Genomic DNA, 16,140 nt, shown 5'->3' on the forward strand with positions numbered 1-16,140 from the left:
CAGAACGTTCAACACATCAACAGGTCTCAAATAGACAGTGAAGAATGTTCATACACCTACCAAATAAGGAAATGTCAATTAAACACAAAGATTACCAGCTCCAACCACGATTGTCTTTAGATTAATTCCTTAAGACATTTTCACAATACAACATGAGAAGGAAATGGCACTAAGTGATGGTATAGGTTGGTGCTATACTGTCTGATGTGGTAGATGTGGAGATAAAGGCAGACTCAAAGGAGTTTGAGTATTTCCATATACACACACATTCCACACATTTCATGCTGAGTCTCGTTAAGTAATGCACTCCTGTTGCAGATAATATTGATCCTTATGAGACAGATAAGGTCCTGGCATATAACCTCCTCACTACCCACTATCCAGAGTGGTCTCTTTGTACAGGGGTTAAATCAGGGGAATCTAATTTACAGGTCCACATTCAGCATGGAAGGATACAATGCAAACTCCTATAGAGCGGATTTTATGTTGGCTTTTGAATGGCTTACTGCAACATTCTTATCAGTATAAGTAAACCTGAGAAACAATCAGGTTGCTTTTGAATATAATAGCTCTAAACCACAGCCTTGGTGGTTTTGTTATTTGTGTTTATTCTTGTTTCACTGAGATTTAACATGTCAGTGTTTTCATTTTTTTAACTTGACCAAATTCATTGTATTACTGTGTGTTAAGCCAAGTTCTAACACATTCATTCAGGTACTTCTCAACCCAAAATATGTCATGGCTTCTAAACTTATTCCATCCATATGGTCACTAGATTCTTTGTATAAGCTTATTCACTTATCTTGTGCACCCTAATTAAATCTTATCTTAAACTAGACAAATAAATATAAACATTGAACATACGTAGGAAGAGTATTACAGTATTATGATAAAGGGTGATTTTACATTTTAAAATGCAATCGAATGTCTGTACTGTAAACCCTTAAATAAATATCTGCTGATAGTGTAGCAGTGACTTGCCAAAGGATGTTTGGAATAACTGCTTGGCTTGTGAGCTGTTGATTCTGAATGGCTCAGAGCTATTCTTCTACAACACCTCAACCCCAAGACAAGTTAAAGAAAATGTATTTAGTTAAGGGATACATTAGACTATATTTTGTATACATCTAAATCTGAAATGTTGTATCCTTGGAAAAAAGAAAGCATAATGTTACTGTAAATTCTTAAGTATTAAGTTTCATACATTAATATGTAGCAAAGAACCTTTAAAAATATAAATAATATCTGCACTCTTAGATCATAAAGCAAATTTCATTACTGATAAACACTGATAAACATAAGCACCATAACAACTGAACATGAAAGGACTTAGCCTACTCATTAGCAGATTAGTTTATTCATAGGACAGTACTGCACAGTTCACAGACTGTTTAAGGAAAGACACACTTGACATACAGCTTTTAATATGCTTAATTAAAATAGAGAAGTACAATTTTGTCATTTAAAAATGTGGCCCCAGAGGAAATAGGCATTAGTGGATTATAGTGTGTAACCTGTCCCACTGCTCATGACTCTTTTGGGCATTTCCTCTCAAACACATGCTGAATAAATCTGGATTAAATTGGCCATTTGTGCCTCACATTTCTGAGGAGATCAGCATGAAGAACGTAGGCTGCTTTAGCTTGATGTTAACCGAAACATACACGAGAAGCGTACAAAACAGTCAAATTGCCTGAAACATCTTCTGAAGAAGACTGCTGTTTATACACAATTGGACTTTGTATTGTAATAATTTGAAGAATAACTTTTCTATGTTCATTAATAGAAGAAGTGTAAAGCTTTAAAAGCTAACCTATTATTAAATGTGCTTGACTACAAATAATTAACATTCCTGACATAGCACAATATGTTTTAGAAAAATATGTCTGTCAATTATTTACAAGAAAAAGGTACAAGTAAGCAAGAAAAGCACTTACTAAGTTACATTTTACGCTACATTACACTACATCAGCTATATTAATAGCCATCCATGTGATTTTAAAATGAGGCTACTGTTCACTTATTACAATTAAAATGCAAACACCTAACCTTAAGCACTATTATGACCAAATTCTATACTTTATCAACAACACAAAAGCTTTCTGAGTGACACATCAACACCAATAAATTATCTATAGGACTGACTGTTAAGACAAACATCCGATAGAAACCCAAGTATCAAACTCCCCAAATTCCAAGACTATTTTTGTGTATCTACTTTTTTGCACCTTATTTCTTAAACAGCAATGGTTTCTTTTAGTGGCAGCTGCAGTATAATTAGTTGCCTGATTCACACTAAGGAGCTTATATACTAAGGGCTGAGCAAAAAGAAAGCAGATTATAATTTGAGTAGGTCTGCACAAACTCGGCACTGGCAAACCCAAGAACATGCACTGCAGTGAATCAATGTATCTGATCCCCCGAAGCAACAATGAGCCGTACTCTGTCACTGTCCACAAAACGGCTTCTGTAAAGTTAAGACATCTTTAAAATGCCTGTACAGTACAAAGGGTGGAGGAGTAGCTGTGTCAGATGTGTGCAGCCCTGCAGGCCAGATTGTCTGCTGGTCACATGCTCTCCTCTGTTACCTGGCAACGCAAAGCTCAGGCAAAAGTTCTCCAAGAACTTCAGATCTGTCTGAGGAGGCTTTGTGCTCGGGATTAAATCAACGTTTCTGCATTTTATTGTGAAAAAAGTGAATGCAAAAACAACAATGCATGTCACAGCAGCCTGGACTGTTTTATCTTTACTTAATGTTCTGGTTTTTTTTTTTTTGTTTTTTTTTTAATGTTTTAATGTATGACTAAGAGATAGTAATTCACACAAAAAAAAATTGAAACTAAAACAACTTTCATGAGCTGAAAATGTTATGTGTGGATTCAAATAAATGAATAAACCCACTTGGAAAAGTCTTACAAACCTCATTCAACAATGCAATCTAAACAAAAAGGTGTTGCTCATTTATTATAAGTACTGCTTGCTCATTGTTCATTATTATGATTATGAATGAATAATATAATTAGAAAAATAATAAGAATGTGTTTGTGTGTATAATAACCTTTAATGAATTGCGATGGAGAAGGAGCCACATATCACAGTATCCCATGGCTTGGAAAGAAAGCAGGCAATGGGACTTATCTGTTTTGTCCCACTTTTCCCACTAGTTCTGTAGAAGAAGAAATGTCTATGCAGCTTACCTTGCGAATGGCACTGCAGAGCAAAGCAAGTTAAAAGAAGGAGCGCTTTCACAAGGAGTGCTTTCACCATCCTGAGGCACGGTCCCAGCTGGCTCATCCAGCTCCACTTGCAGCCGGGCGGATGGAGGTGCATTGGGGACTGGGATGCTGCCGCCGCTGGCCTCTCTCTTTCTTGTCCCGCTAGCTGATGGAAAGGGGCGGGTCCAGGAGCCGAGACACTGCGCCCTGCAAACACCCCCCGCCCCGCAGAAAAGCCCTTTCTGCCCGGGCACCCAGGAACCGGCATAATTCAATCACTCACCCTAATGAGCTGTCTCTCTGGGACCGGCCATCTCCATACAATACAGAAAGCAGGGTTCCCCCCCCAAACCAGTGTAGAGATATGGGATTTAAAGTGTCAAAACTGACCAGCTCTCAGATCCACACTTACAATGATGTGCAACAGTTGATTTAGAGAAACACACACCCACAAAATAGAAATGTGTGTATGTATTTATTATTATTATTATTATTATTATTATTATTATTATTATTATTATTATTATTGTCATTTAGCTGACGCTCTTATCCAGGGCGACTTACATTTGTACCCATTTATACAGCTGGGCATTTTTACTGGAGCAATCTCAGTGAAGTACCTGCTCAAGGGTAAAACAGCACTGCCCCACCTGGGATTTGAACCCACATTTAAATTGGTTGGTTGTTGGATATCTAACAAGGAGTTTAATATAATGGTATCCTTTTCATTGTGATTTTATAGTAAATAAATATAACTACTACTAATAATAATAATAATACAATTAACTTTGTTTCAGGTTGTGTGATAAAATGTCTGGATAACTCTGTAATGGTCTACTTTTCCAGAATAATGACGGGAAGGGGGGAAAGAACAAAGCTGTGATATTAGTGTATTTGCACCAGATTGCTTTTGTCGCTGTTCTTGCTGTTTGTTTGTGAGTTTTTGGTTTGTTTGTTGGTTTGTTTGTATGTTTTTGAGGTGGGGGGGGGGGGGGGGTCAGGGTAAATGCAAAGCAAATGTAGAACTGAAACACCTTTATTGTATGCATGAAAGGTGATTTCCAAATAGTGCTTCCTGTGTGGGACTGTATTTGCGATTACCCATTGATTAGTAGAGGATTGTAACAAACCCCTGTGTGAAAAGTGCATCTTAATGACCTTAATGCACAGATAAAGCCCAAGCTCATTGTAAATGGGTGACGGGAAAGGGGCACTTCAGGGAGGGATTATTCAGTTTCAGGGCTACCTCGGTGTGTTGGTACGGGACAGCACCGGGGTCAAGTCACATTAACACGAGGGTAAGATCAGCATATTCAATGAGCTCCCCGACACATCCAGACCACAATGAAGCACAGAATTAAAAAATAATAATAATAAACCCAAAGGGCCGCTTTCATTGCAACTATTTCTCACTGTGAGGGTGAAAAGGGATTGCCCGGAATAGGTTTTTATATCCCCCCTTCTTTGCCAGCTTGGTTGAATTCTTTTCGTGGTTTCACAGCAAGTGCCAAACAGACCAAACGTAACCAGCTGCGATTCTGTATGGGGTCGACTTCAGATGAAGTGAAGCTTAAGCCTATGGAGGGAATATTCCTGCAAAAAAAACCAATGAAAGTATTTTTTTTTCCAGCCAGATAGTAAGTCTCTTCTGACAGCAAGACAACAAAACAAGCAAAATATTCACTTTGAAAGCATTGAAAGATCAGACACCACAGTTCACTTTCAATTAAGTCTTTGATGATAGTGTCCTCTGATTAGATGTACACTAAAACACAAAGCAGATAATGTGTATACACATCATAAATAAATAAGTTCAAACAATAGATCTATAATACAACCTCTGTGGGGTTGCACTAAAATAGTCAGCATCTTTCCTGTCCTCACTATAGGTTGTGTACCAATATAATAATAAACCCACTAAATAACAGCTCATAAACTAGTCTGGGGGAAGAGCTTTTTAGAGGCTTTGGAAATTGTAAACCTGAGAAAGAAATTCATCACTGTTTAATGACAAGATAATTAGTTACAATACAAATGCCTGGCAACAGAATTTCATTTTAGTGGAGAAAATGAACTAAATAAGAACAATGGTAAAGAATGCTGATGAGAAATACATGAGGAATATGACAAAAGTCTTTATTAGACCTGTCCGGACAGAGTCTTTTTAAACGTGTTAGATAAGGTCACTGGGTTTCAATAGAGTAGCTGATCTTGAGTTCAGGGTGAAATATGTTGGAACTAATCAGTTATTGTTCTTGACCTTTCTGTTTTATTTTCATTTTTTTTTTAATATCAGAAGCATTTGGCTGTGTAAGAAGTATGCATGAGTGTGTGTATATATGTGTATAAATATGCACATGCCTTCAAACGCACATGCATGCACCCCTAATCATATTATCAGAATATCAAGTTTATTGTAGCTGTCATTCTACAGATTTTAGTTGTTTTTAGTGTTTACTTTTTTCTTTGTTTATACGTGCTTGGTTAATTAATCAATTACCAGGGATGTATATTGTTAAACTCGCAGAAAATTCACATAGAATACAATTGAAAAGAGATGCCCCAATGAGGTTGACACAACTGCAGCCAAACTTAATGTGAACCTTTTAAAAACCATTATACTGAGAGTGACTGTCTGTATAATCCTTCACCTAAGTGTAATATTCAATTATCTTGGCGATGTAGTGTAGGAGTCAAAGATCATTGAGTCGTTATTAACTCGGAGGGCTTTATTTTAACCAGGCACTCTAGTGTATTTTATAACCTGCAAGACTCATTTCATTTGATTTGCTGAATCATGGTTTTTAAAACTAAGAAAGCTCTAAAAAAATAATAAAAAGGGCCTACTTGTTTGCAAAATCGAATTAATTTGTAATGCAGGTGTGTGTTTGCATACATTACCAGCAAAGGTACAATCCAAATGATTTGAAGAGTTTATTATCATTAATAAAAATAAATCCATACATTTAAAGCAAAAACATATTGAATACAGAAGAACAGATAAAATATGAATATTGAATGCCTACCAAGAGATGAAAAAAGACCTTGAAAACGAACACATAAAAGATGGGCAGATTAAATAATAACCTTTGCAGGCGTCACATAGAAAAGTGGAATCGTATTGTAAATGATGTAACTATGAATTGTTATTAAATGCAAAATGCAACAAATAAATCCTAAATTTCGATTATGTAAAGTTTGTATATATTTGTTAACACCACTAGAAACACAGAGAACATATTTTGTCATTCTGTTTAATTTGGATTTCTTATGCAGGTTACATTCAATCTCTCCGTTTAATAGATTGCTTTAATGATTCATATCAGAAAAGGAATTGCTACAGGTATTTAATGGCAACATCAGCAGTTACAGTCACTAAGATGCATGGTATTATATGTTTTGTGGATGTTGCAAACGCAAGAGTTTATTCCGAAGTAAATTCAAAACCTCGCACCATATTACATACTGCTAAGCACTATAACAACTAAAATAAATGCTAATAATGTATAATGAATAGTATTTACAACATACACGCAACAGTGATTCAAAAATAAGAAACCATGATTAAACCCAGAACAGATTAATCTGCATTAATTTGCTGTATGTATGCATTGAAAATAGATGAAGTAGCCCCACCGTGTGGTGTGCTGGGTTCACAAAAACCAGTCACAGATCTTTTTTTGCTTCTTTCGGCTTTTCCTTCTTTATACGGCCTTGCATTACATCACATGGACATAGCAAAATGAACTATACGGAAACAGTTAAATGCAATATAAAGAATAAAGACATCGACTAGAAACAACTACTATATAATAATTAACCAGGTTCAATAAATATGTTAGAAATATGCATAAACTACTATAAATACACCTAATCCTATAAAACATTGAAATCTAAAGTGGAGGATAGACGAATAATCTGTCTTTTAATCTGCGTGGAATAACTGACACTAACTCAAATGGTGTGTGTGTGTTTTTCCTTGTCCCTGCAGATACAGTGTGTGTAGAATAATGACGGCATTCGATAATTAAGTAGCTGCGATGCAGATTGTCCCAGGGCGGCCGCCGTAAGAGTGTTACTATGAGCAACAGCAGAAGCGCCCGTCCGCAGATCAACAGGCGCACTGTACGGCACGGCACTGTACGGCAGCGGCTGTGTCTCCGCTATCAGAGCATCTGCACAATAAAACCAGCAAAAACAACACCTGCAGCATGACATCCCCGCAGCGGACTCCCAGAGACCTGAAACAGATGATCACCGACACCAAACAGGTCTGAAGTGACGTCATCCAATGCATCGTCCACACCCGTGTTATTGCTTCTTCATGGGTTTTTTTTTTTTGATCGAGCTCTGTATATTCTTATAATGCCATTTTGTTGTCAGCATTGTTTTCGCCATATGACGCGGTTTATGCAATGCATTTCAACTACTACGATTAGAGCCGTGACATTCAAAATGGGGGAGAAACAAAGACGCGTAGTGTGTGTTGTGAAAAGGGAAAGCAGATACAAAGGAAGTTTTTCCATTGCAATTTTCCGTGGCTATCGCCGATGCATTTCCAGGCTTTTGTTCCAGTGCATGAGTATTGTGGCTACTGCTCGTTTTCATCCAGTGTAGAAATGTCTCCATCATGAATAAGCAGATGTTTTGAACAAAGAAACTATAATGATCAAATATTTGAATTGAAAGTGAATTCTGTCCATTATGCCTGTGTTAGCCGGATACTCAGGAATGTCCCTTTCGATAAATATCCCAAACATCAGATGTGATGCACATAATGTGTATATGTACCAATGGCTATTTATTGTCATATAGGCCTAAGCATGTTGGCTTTTGACGTTAGACGTTTTGTCCTTCTTCATATGCACACTAAGATAATGATAGTACAAAACACATATAAATAATACAATCACACATTTTTTTTTAAAAACGATGATTTTTGTTTTAATATACAGGAAAATATAAATATCATCATCCTACATCAGTCCACTACTGCAGGAACCCCTCCCCAAGATGTTTCCACTTGCTTGCTTTACACCGGCAAAGTTTATCCTTTCATCTCTCCATCTTTTTTAATCCATTTGATAGTTTCCTTTGTCCCGCCTTGATCTGTTCTTCTTGCAATGTGTCTGGCCCATTTCCAACTTCACATTTTCACTATTTCAATGATGTCACTTATTTTGGTTTGTTCTCAGATCCATTCATTTATGTATTTTTCTATCTGCTGTTGCTATGCCAAGCGAACATCTTTCCATGCCTCTTTGTGTGATTTATACCAGCAGCAGCATATATCAATCCATTGCTGGATGAAGGCCTCCAGATTTGTCCACGTTTGGGTCTAGAACCTCCCTTTTCCATATCAGGCCTGCAGAGTGTATGATTTTGTGTATATATTATTTCATAGGAAATGGATGATGTTCACTCGGCTTTGGAGAAGCTTCGAGGACTGTCCCAGGACGACAAGACCGAAAACGCCCTGCTGAGATCCAGGATCGATGAGCAGTCCAATCTTATCTGTATCTTGAAGCAGAGAGCGGACGAAATGCTCCTGCGCTGCCAGGCCCTGGAGAGGATAAACAGTGAACTGGAAAGCCTGAGAGAGGATGTCCAGAAAGAGCTGGAGAACGAGAGGAAGCGCTCCTCCCAGCTGGAGCAGAGGTTTCTGGACCTGGCGGCCAACCACCAAGAGCTCATCAACTTCAAGGATGAGTACAAAAAACAAAATGGACAGCTAAGAGAGGAGAACCAACAGCTCCAGGAAGAGAACGAGAACCTCTTCAGTAAAGAGCTGCATGAGAAAGAGGAGGTGATCCTAAAGCTCACCCAGGAATTAAAGGACCTGGCTGAACAACACAAGATCCTGGAGATCGAATATAAGTAAGCATAACTCAATTCATTTAAAGATATTTAAGAGAAAGCAATCTCACCTTCTTATTGGTTTTGTGTAATCTGTTTCACAGGGAAAAGTCAAGTGGCTTCCAGACCAAGCTGAAGGAACTCATGATAATCCACCAAACTAAAGAAGCTTCTTTACAGGGGGAATTGCAGATTACTCAGAAACAGTTAAAGGATGCTGTGGACATGTGCACCGGTGAGTGTTTCCAGAATGTAAATGTGTTCTAGCAAATGGCTGGAGAATTTGAGGTTATTTGTAAGACAAATAAAATATGGAACGGTTGCCTGATTTTGGAATGTTTTTGGAATGATTCAGTTTAGTTTTACATCAGTACAATGACATTAAAATATAATTTACAAATTGAGTTAGATGTATATACAATATAAAATACAAAGAATAATATTCAAGATTAGTCATGGCTGATATCCAAGGATTCTTTTTTCATTATGAGATTCCGTTAATGGTATTCGTGTTTTGGTTTTCTTTTGAAGAACTGGATTTACAACTCAGACGAGCAATGGACAAGGATGCCTTTGAAGAGTCTCAGCTGCAACAGAAATTAGAAGCTTTGGTGAAGGAGAAAGATGAACTTCTGGATCTGTCGATGCAAAGGGGGAAAATTATACAGGTAATTCAACTTGGAGTCAAGCATGTATTTTGCCAAATCGAGAAATATTTATCTTGTCAAGATCAGTGGAGATAATAGTAAAGGCTTAAATCTTCCAATCCATTTTTGGAAGCCTTTACGAGAATGTTTAGTGCCTCCATGCTTCCGATTAGAATGGTAATTGGTTTTCAAACTAATGTAGAATAGTCCTGAAGATTCCCTCCAATGTTGTCCTACAGGATAAACAGAAAGAGATACAGGAGCTAGAGGAAAAAAGACAGGAGGCAGAAAAAGCAAGAGTAACTGCAGAAGAACGGTGAGTCGGTTACATTTTATGAATGGGGAGAGGATTCTTGTAATGCTTGAATTGTAGCATATGGAGTCACCTGGTACTGACGGATTTGATTGTTTATAGGTTTGAGAAAGCAGCAGCAGAAGTGGATGCAAACTTGAAAGTTCAAGATCTTCAGCGTTGCCTTGATGAATCTGAACAATCATACAATGAGCTAAAGAAGGTGCGTTAAACATTCATCAAAAAGCTGCTGCAATTAAGAACTCTCCGTAATAGTTTACATCTGTAATTATGCAAGATAGTTCTTATGCAAGCCAAGGAATCTGTAAAGGCCACCTCCACTTTTCTTATCAGCTCAACTGTTCCCAATTGTTTTCTAGGATTTTGAAGCCTATAAAAAACACAGCAGTGACCTTCTTGCAAAGGAAAAGGAGTTAAATGCCAAACTACGCCACATGATTGCATAAATACATTTTTTCTATCAATGTTCTTTAAACCATGCATGTTACACAAGTGATTTAAATAACTGTTGCACTCCTACTTATTTTATACTTTCAATAAAATGTAATCAACTGAAATGCATTTTCCACAACTTGAGCATTTTGTTTTTTTAAATATCCAGGAATTTGTAAGATTCAAACCATGTAACTTGAGCTTGAAAGACTGGGTTTCAAATCCAACTTTTGATTGAAATTAGGTGAAATTGTAGATACCAGGAAAGTGTTTGTTTTTGTAAGTCAGCTTTTTGTCCAAGGGTGGAAGTTGGTTGGAATAAAACGTTCAATTAGAAACTAAATTTGCCACGGCTTTATCCGACTCATTTCTCTACCACACAAGCACTTACCCTTTAGGATAAAGAACCTTTCACATCTTTAGCCCATAGAATCCATACAGCAGTACAAGAGTGAAGTAGCAACAGGCCCCATACAAATAGCCCATAGAATAGAGGATATTCCTAGTTCTTAAACCCTGTACACCCAGGAACAAATATTACCCATCAGGATTAATCTTTAATGTATATCATAGCCTCAATAACGGCCCCATTGCAGCCCTGTACCCAAAACCAATGCAAAGGACTTTCCACAGTCACAGCAATTAAGAGGACCAGTTACCCAGACCCCTCCATGGGTACAATAGAGTATGCGATTGGTAATCAGATCCTTAATCTTTTAATAATCTAGTCTTCCATCTTTGCTTTCAAAGTCTGTTAAGAGTTTCTATGGAAGTGAAAAGAAAAAGTCAGTTTATGACAAGACAGATTTTATTTCCATCTCCATCATCATCCCCAATTTAAATGGAAACATTAAATAGAAACATTTTGAAGATGACAAGACATCAGATACAGATTTGAATGTTACAAGTTATGAACCAAGTGCTCCTCAGAGTTGTTTTGCTCCTCTAAGCATTTACGAGTGTTCTTCAGCCAGCTTCTCAGCCTTCAGGACTACTTCCTCAATGGGGCCGACCATGTAGAAGGCCTGTTCAGGCAAGCTATCGTATTCACCTAGGGTGGGTTTAAAAAAAAATAAAATAAAAAAAAGCAGATTAAGAGCATGCATCCACACTGCACTGCTTATACCAAACATTTGCTCAAAAGTGATCCATTAATTTAAGCAGTACACTAAACACTGAGGCAAGCCTCCATTTGCTTCATTTAATTTAAGTTTGATTTTAAAAAAGCTACAACCCTTTCTAACAAGACCAACACCAGGCATCCTCACCTTGAAGGATGGCCTTAAATCCTTTGATCGTGTCCTTCAGGGGCACCAGTTTTCCCATATGGCCAGTGAACACTTCAGCAACCTGGAAGGGCTGCGACAGGAAACGCTGGATCTTGCGAGCGCGGGCGACAGTCAGCTTGTCTTCCTCAGACAACTCATCCATACCCAAGATAGCAATGATATCCTGGAGGGATTTGTAATCCTGCAATACAGAAATGCTTCGTTCAATATTATGGTCACATCAGACCAACTCAGTTGATTTGATTAGCAAGACAACCCATAGAACATTAATGTAGAAGAGAAATCCACTGTGTATATAAAATCTTTGCATCTTGATTGCTAATGTGTTATCACAAAAGGCATTATTGAAGTGTTCAAGGTCCACTATCATAATGCCACACTGTATGCATTGCAAATCCAGCACTCCATACAACTGTACAAAGCCAAGCATAATCCGAGTCAGTGTTTCATTGCTCTTCACCCAACCAAGATTAAGCGCGAGTTAAAAAAAAAAAAAAATCTTTAAAAGTAGTTTAAATTGGACAATATTCATAATAAAAAATCAGTTTAAATAAAGCCCAAAATGACAACTGCTCAAGTGCCCTTTACCTGAAGGATCTTCTGCACTCCACGGGCCACATCATAGTGCTCGTTTCCTACGATGTTGGGGTCCATGATTCTGGATGTGGAATCCAGAGGGTCCACGGCAGGGTAGATCCCCAGCTCAGCAATCGCACGGGAGAGCACAGTGGTGGCATCCAAGTGAGCGAATGTGGTGGCAGGGGCAGGATCAGTCAAGTCATCAGCAGGCACATAGATAGCCTTGAATAAGAAAAAAGAATTATAAACTGTACAGAGGATTTTAAATCTGTAAAATCAAGTTACAATAAAGCAAAGCTCTGAATACCTGTACAGAGGTGATGGACCCCTTCTTGGTGGTGGTGATTCTTTCCTGCATGGTACCCATATCAGTGGCCAGGGTTGGCTGGTAACCTACAGCAGAAGGAATACGACCCAGCAGGGCAGACACCTGAAATGATGAAAACACGCGAGCTGGGATGGATTTCAGACGTTAAGATAGATTCATGTTGGTATGCTAAATGTTACAGTATCTTAAAAGTAAAATGTGGGCACCATGTGACTGGCACTGAATTGACCTCTTAAATTTAAATTTCCATTTCCAATGAATGCATTAAAATGACTGATATTTATGGATGATCATGGTTTCAAATAGTTGCATAGGAAATTCAAGTGCTCAGCTGGTATCTATATAAAAAGAGGTTCACACTGACCTCTGACCCAGCCTGAGTGAACCTGAAGATGTTGTCAATGAACAGCAGCACATCCTGTCCTTCTTCATCACGGAAATATTCTGCAACAGTCAGACCAGTCAGGGCAACTCGGGCACGGGCACCTGGGGGCTCATTCATCTGCCCATAGACCAGTGCGACCTGTGGCACAAAAGCAGCACATGTAAACAACTGCCAGCTGTGAAAATCTAAACCATTGCACACACATTGAGGCAAGATCTCAAATGATCAAAATTCAACTGACCACCAAGCTGTGCCTGCTATAAACCAATTACCTTTGAAGTGGTGTCTTTCAGGTTGATGACACCAGACTCAATCATTTCATGGTACAAGTCATTGCCCTCACGGGTGCGTTCTCCCACTCCAGCAAACACGGAGTAACCACCATGGGCCTTGGCCACATTGTTGATCAGCTCCATAATGAGCACAGTTTTGCCCACACCTGCACCTCCAAAGAGACCTGTAAAAGGAAAAGCAAAACTAGGTTAGGCTACAATATGCACTGCATCAACCACCTTGAGCAACAGCAGTGTTTAAAGAATGAAGACTCTGGAATGCGAAGAGGTAATGGCTGATATTGAATCTTAACTTTCCAAAAATCAAACCCAAAATGTAATTAACCACAAGAATACGCAGGTTGTATATTAGTTTTAGGATTGCACAAACATCCAAAGTTAACAAAATTACAAAACTAGCAAACATTTAAAAACCACTAAAGATGATCAACAGCTGTAGTGTATCCATGTTTCAGTTTCAACACCACACCATTCTGTATCTTAAGGTTTAACGGTCCCTCTTACAAAACAGAAATGCAAAGTAAGGCATTCTACTTACCAATCTTACCACCCTTGGCATAGGGGGCAAGGAGGTCGACCACTTTAATGCCAGTGACCAGGATTTCTTGCTCAACACTCATGTCTGTGAATTCAGGAGCTTCAGCATGGATGGGAGCAGTCCTGCAAAACAAAAAGGAGGATCAAGGCTAAAAAGCAGACTTGGCAATTAACCATAGAATATTTACACCACACCTCTCTAAACAAATAAGGAAGTCAAATCTACTTCTAAAACCACATCAAACAAAAAGCACTTACTGCTTGGTGCTAATTGGCCCTCTCTCATCAATAGGTTCCCCAATTACATTCATAATTCTGCCCAGGGTTTCTGGACCAACTGGAATTCTGATTGGAGCCCCTGTATCAAGGACTTTCTGTCCACGGACCAAGCCTTCAGTACCATCCATGGCAATGGTACGCACGGTACTCTCCCCTAAAGAGAGGACAGAACGGTCAGCTTTAGGACTACCATGCAAAAGGGTTTTAACAGAATAAAAGTGCATCTCTTTGAGGGAGGGAATGTAGAAATGTCCAATAAAACTCACCAAGATGCTGTGCCACCTCCAGCACAAGCCTGGACTCACGTCCAGCAACCTCCAGTGCATTGAGAATGGGAGGCAGGCCCTCGTCAAACTGGACATCCACCACGGCACCAATGACAGCTACGATGCGGCCATTGGCAATTATCGGCTTGGCAGAGGGGGCAGACTGAGCAGCATAGTTCCTGCCTGTGCACAAAAACACACAAAGCCTTTACTGTAACATTGGTCAAGCTTACATTACACACAAAAGTAGACTTCTGCAAACATGAAGAACTATTATGCAATTCAAACCTGTGTGACAGAGGTGTACCTACAGTCATTGTCGTCATTAAATTTAGTATAGAAGGTTCGTGACTTTCAAATTCTTTAAATCACAACATTGATAAGCGAGTCTGGTTTCACAAATCAATTTGCACTAGTCTTGGACCTACCCAATGTAATTTAAGGTACGACTATTCAAGACTAGTGCTAATTAGGGTTTGTGAAAAGGGATTTCAGTGCATTAACTTGACTAAAGGTTCGTTGCACCCGTGTCCGGAAGCAGCAGTCCAAGAAGCCCACACCGCAGCACCCGAGCCCAGCTGCCCTCAGCGTCACGTCTCTGAAGGTGAACTGCATGCACACGACATCAAAGGACAAAAGCACTCTCCTGCTGGAGGAATGAGTTTCCGAACAGCCCTTTTCCAAATGCGATCTTACATTTCACACGCAAATCCACATCTAGGTGAATGTACTTGACAACAAAAAAAACGTCACGTCCACATCCACATCCAAATCAGAGGTGACATTCAGAGCCGGACAAGATGCACCGACTCCCCTAGAAAACGGCACATTTCACACGAGAACTGAATGCGTCAAGATTTGTCGCAACATGACATTGACAGAACCACTTCAACGGATACAGACTTACGTCCGAGAGAGAGCAAAACACGATTGCAATTAGTAAATTAGGTTTTGTTTTTTTGTTGTTTAATGTGCATGTTTTCTGCACAGAAACGCGCCATGCAGAAGCAGCTGAGCGCACAGGATCTGCAGCAATATGACTCGGGCCTAATGCGGAGGCTGAACCACCTCATGACAAGTAAAGGTCACGGGGATTTTCAGAGCGCATTTAGCCCATGAACTTCACCCTTTCGGAAATACACACATCAAACCCAAGACATTACATTTGATACCAAGATCCAATTGCTTGATGGATGGTGCATAAAGCAAAATACTGCGGTTAGTAGAGTCCTGGCCTGTTCAATACACGAATATGAACATGCAGCCATGACACCTTCATCACAGACTACTTCGTTATATCAAATAAAGCCTCCCAATATGCTTTATGTCAAGACGTGTGGTTTACTTACGCGAGTAGAGAGCTGCTGGAGTCCCATTGATGATTTTGAGGGGGTTCACCCCAGGCTTCAGAGCCTGCAGTGCCCCGGTGCAGCAGCGTCCTACAGCTCCCAACATGGCTAAAATGGCTGAAGGTGGAAGGGACGGCGCCGGTTGTTCTTTTATATGACTAACTGTCTGTGCACACTGAGCATGCGCGATGCGCGATGACGTTGCGGGCATCTCGATGCGCATGCGCGACGCTGCGTTCGCAGGCTGGTGTCCTGCAGGAAGGGCGTCCCGCGGTTACTGACAGCTCAGCTGTGTTGACCTAGCAAGGTATATAGCGAAACATAACAGCATATTTAACTGCAGGCTGAAGTGTGAGACATGAAGGATAAGCT

At 39.3% G+C, this 16,140-nt stretch overlaps 3 protein-coding genes across 6 annotated transcripts in view; 1 reads left to right on the plus strand and 2 right to left on the minus strand.

The window, feature by feature from the left end:
* lrp2a (low density lipoprotein receptor-related protein 2a) overlaps positions 1–3,350 on the minus strand; it is a 58,424-nt gene extending 55,074 nt beyond the window's left edge. For all 4 annotated transcript variants that reach the window (XM_066688590.1, XM_066688588.1, XM_066688589.1 and 1 more), the window contains exon 1: positions 3,198–3,350. In XM_066688590.1, the coding sequence (XP_066544687.1) occupies positions 3,198–3,330 (133 nt within the window). In that variant the 5' untranslated portion in view covers positions 3,331–3,350. The remainder of the gene's footprint in view (positions 1–3,197) is intronic.
* A 3,943-nt stretch (positions 3,351–7,293) lies between these two features.
* Positions 7,294–10,806, plus strand: LOC136711187 (coiled-coil domain-containing protein 89). The gene is made up of 7 exons (XM_066687253.1): positions 7,294–7,486; positions 8,620–9,092; positions 9,176–9,306; positions 9,603–9,739; positions 9,958–10,034; positions 10,134–10,233; positions 10,391–10,806. The coding sequence occupies exons 1-7, from the start codon at positions 7,427–7,429 to the stop codon at positions 10,475–10,477; spliced, it is 1,065 nt and encodes a 354-aa protein (XP_066543350.1). The 5' UTR covers positions 7,294–7,426; the 3' UTR covers positions 10,478–10,806.
* Positions 10,807–11,253: 447 nt separating this feature from the next.
* On the minus strand, positions 11,254–15,925 carry atp5f1b (ATP synthase F1 subunit beta). Its single transcript, XM_066687252.1, has 10 exons — positions 15,769–15,925; positions 14,420–14,602; positions 14,133–14,307; positions 13,876–13,997; positions 13,317–13,501; positions 13,024–13,182; positions 12,639–12,761; positions 12,341–12,553; positions 11,732–11,933; positions 11,254–11,514 (listed from the first exon to the last, which is right to left on the minus strand). The coding sequence occupies exons 1-10, from the start codon at positions 15,872–15,874 to the stop codon at positions 11,417–11,419; spliced, it is 1,566 nt and encodes a 521-aa protein (XP_066543349.1). The 5' UTR covers positions 15,875–15,925; the 3' UTR covers positions 11,254–11,416.
* Positions 15,926–16,140: the final 215 nt, after the last annotated feature.

Source organism: Amia ocellicauda, chromosome 16 (assembly GCF_036373705.1).
Source record: "Amia ocellicauda isolate fAmiCal2 chromosome 16, fAmiCal2.hap1, whole genome shotgun sequence".
NCBI lineage: Eukaryota > Metazoa > Chordata > Actinopteri > Amiiformes > Amiidae > Amia > Amia ocellicauda.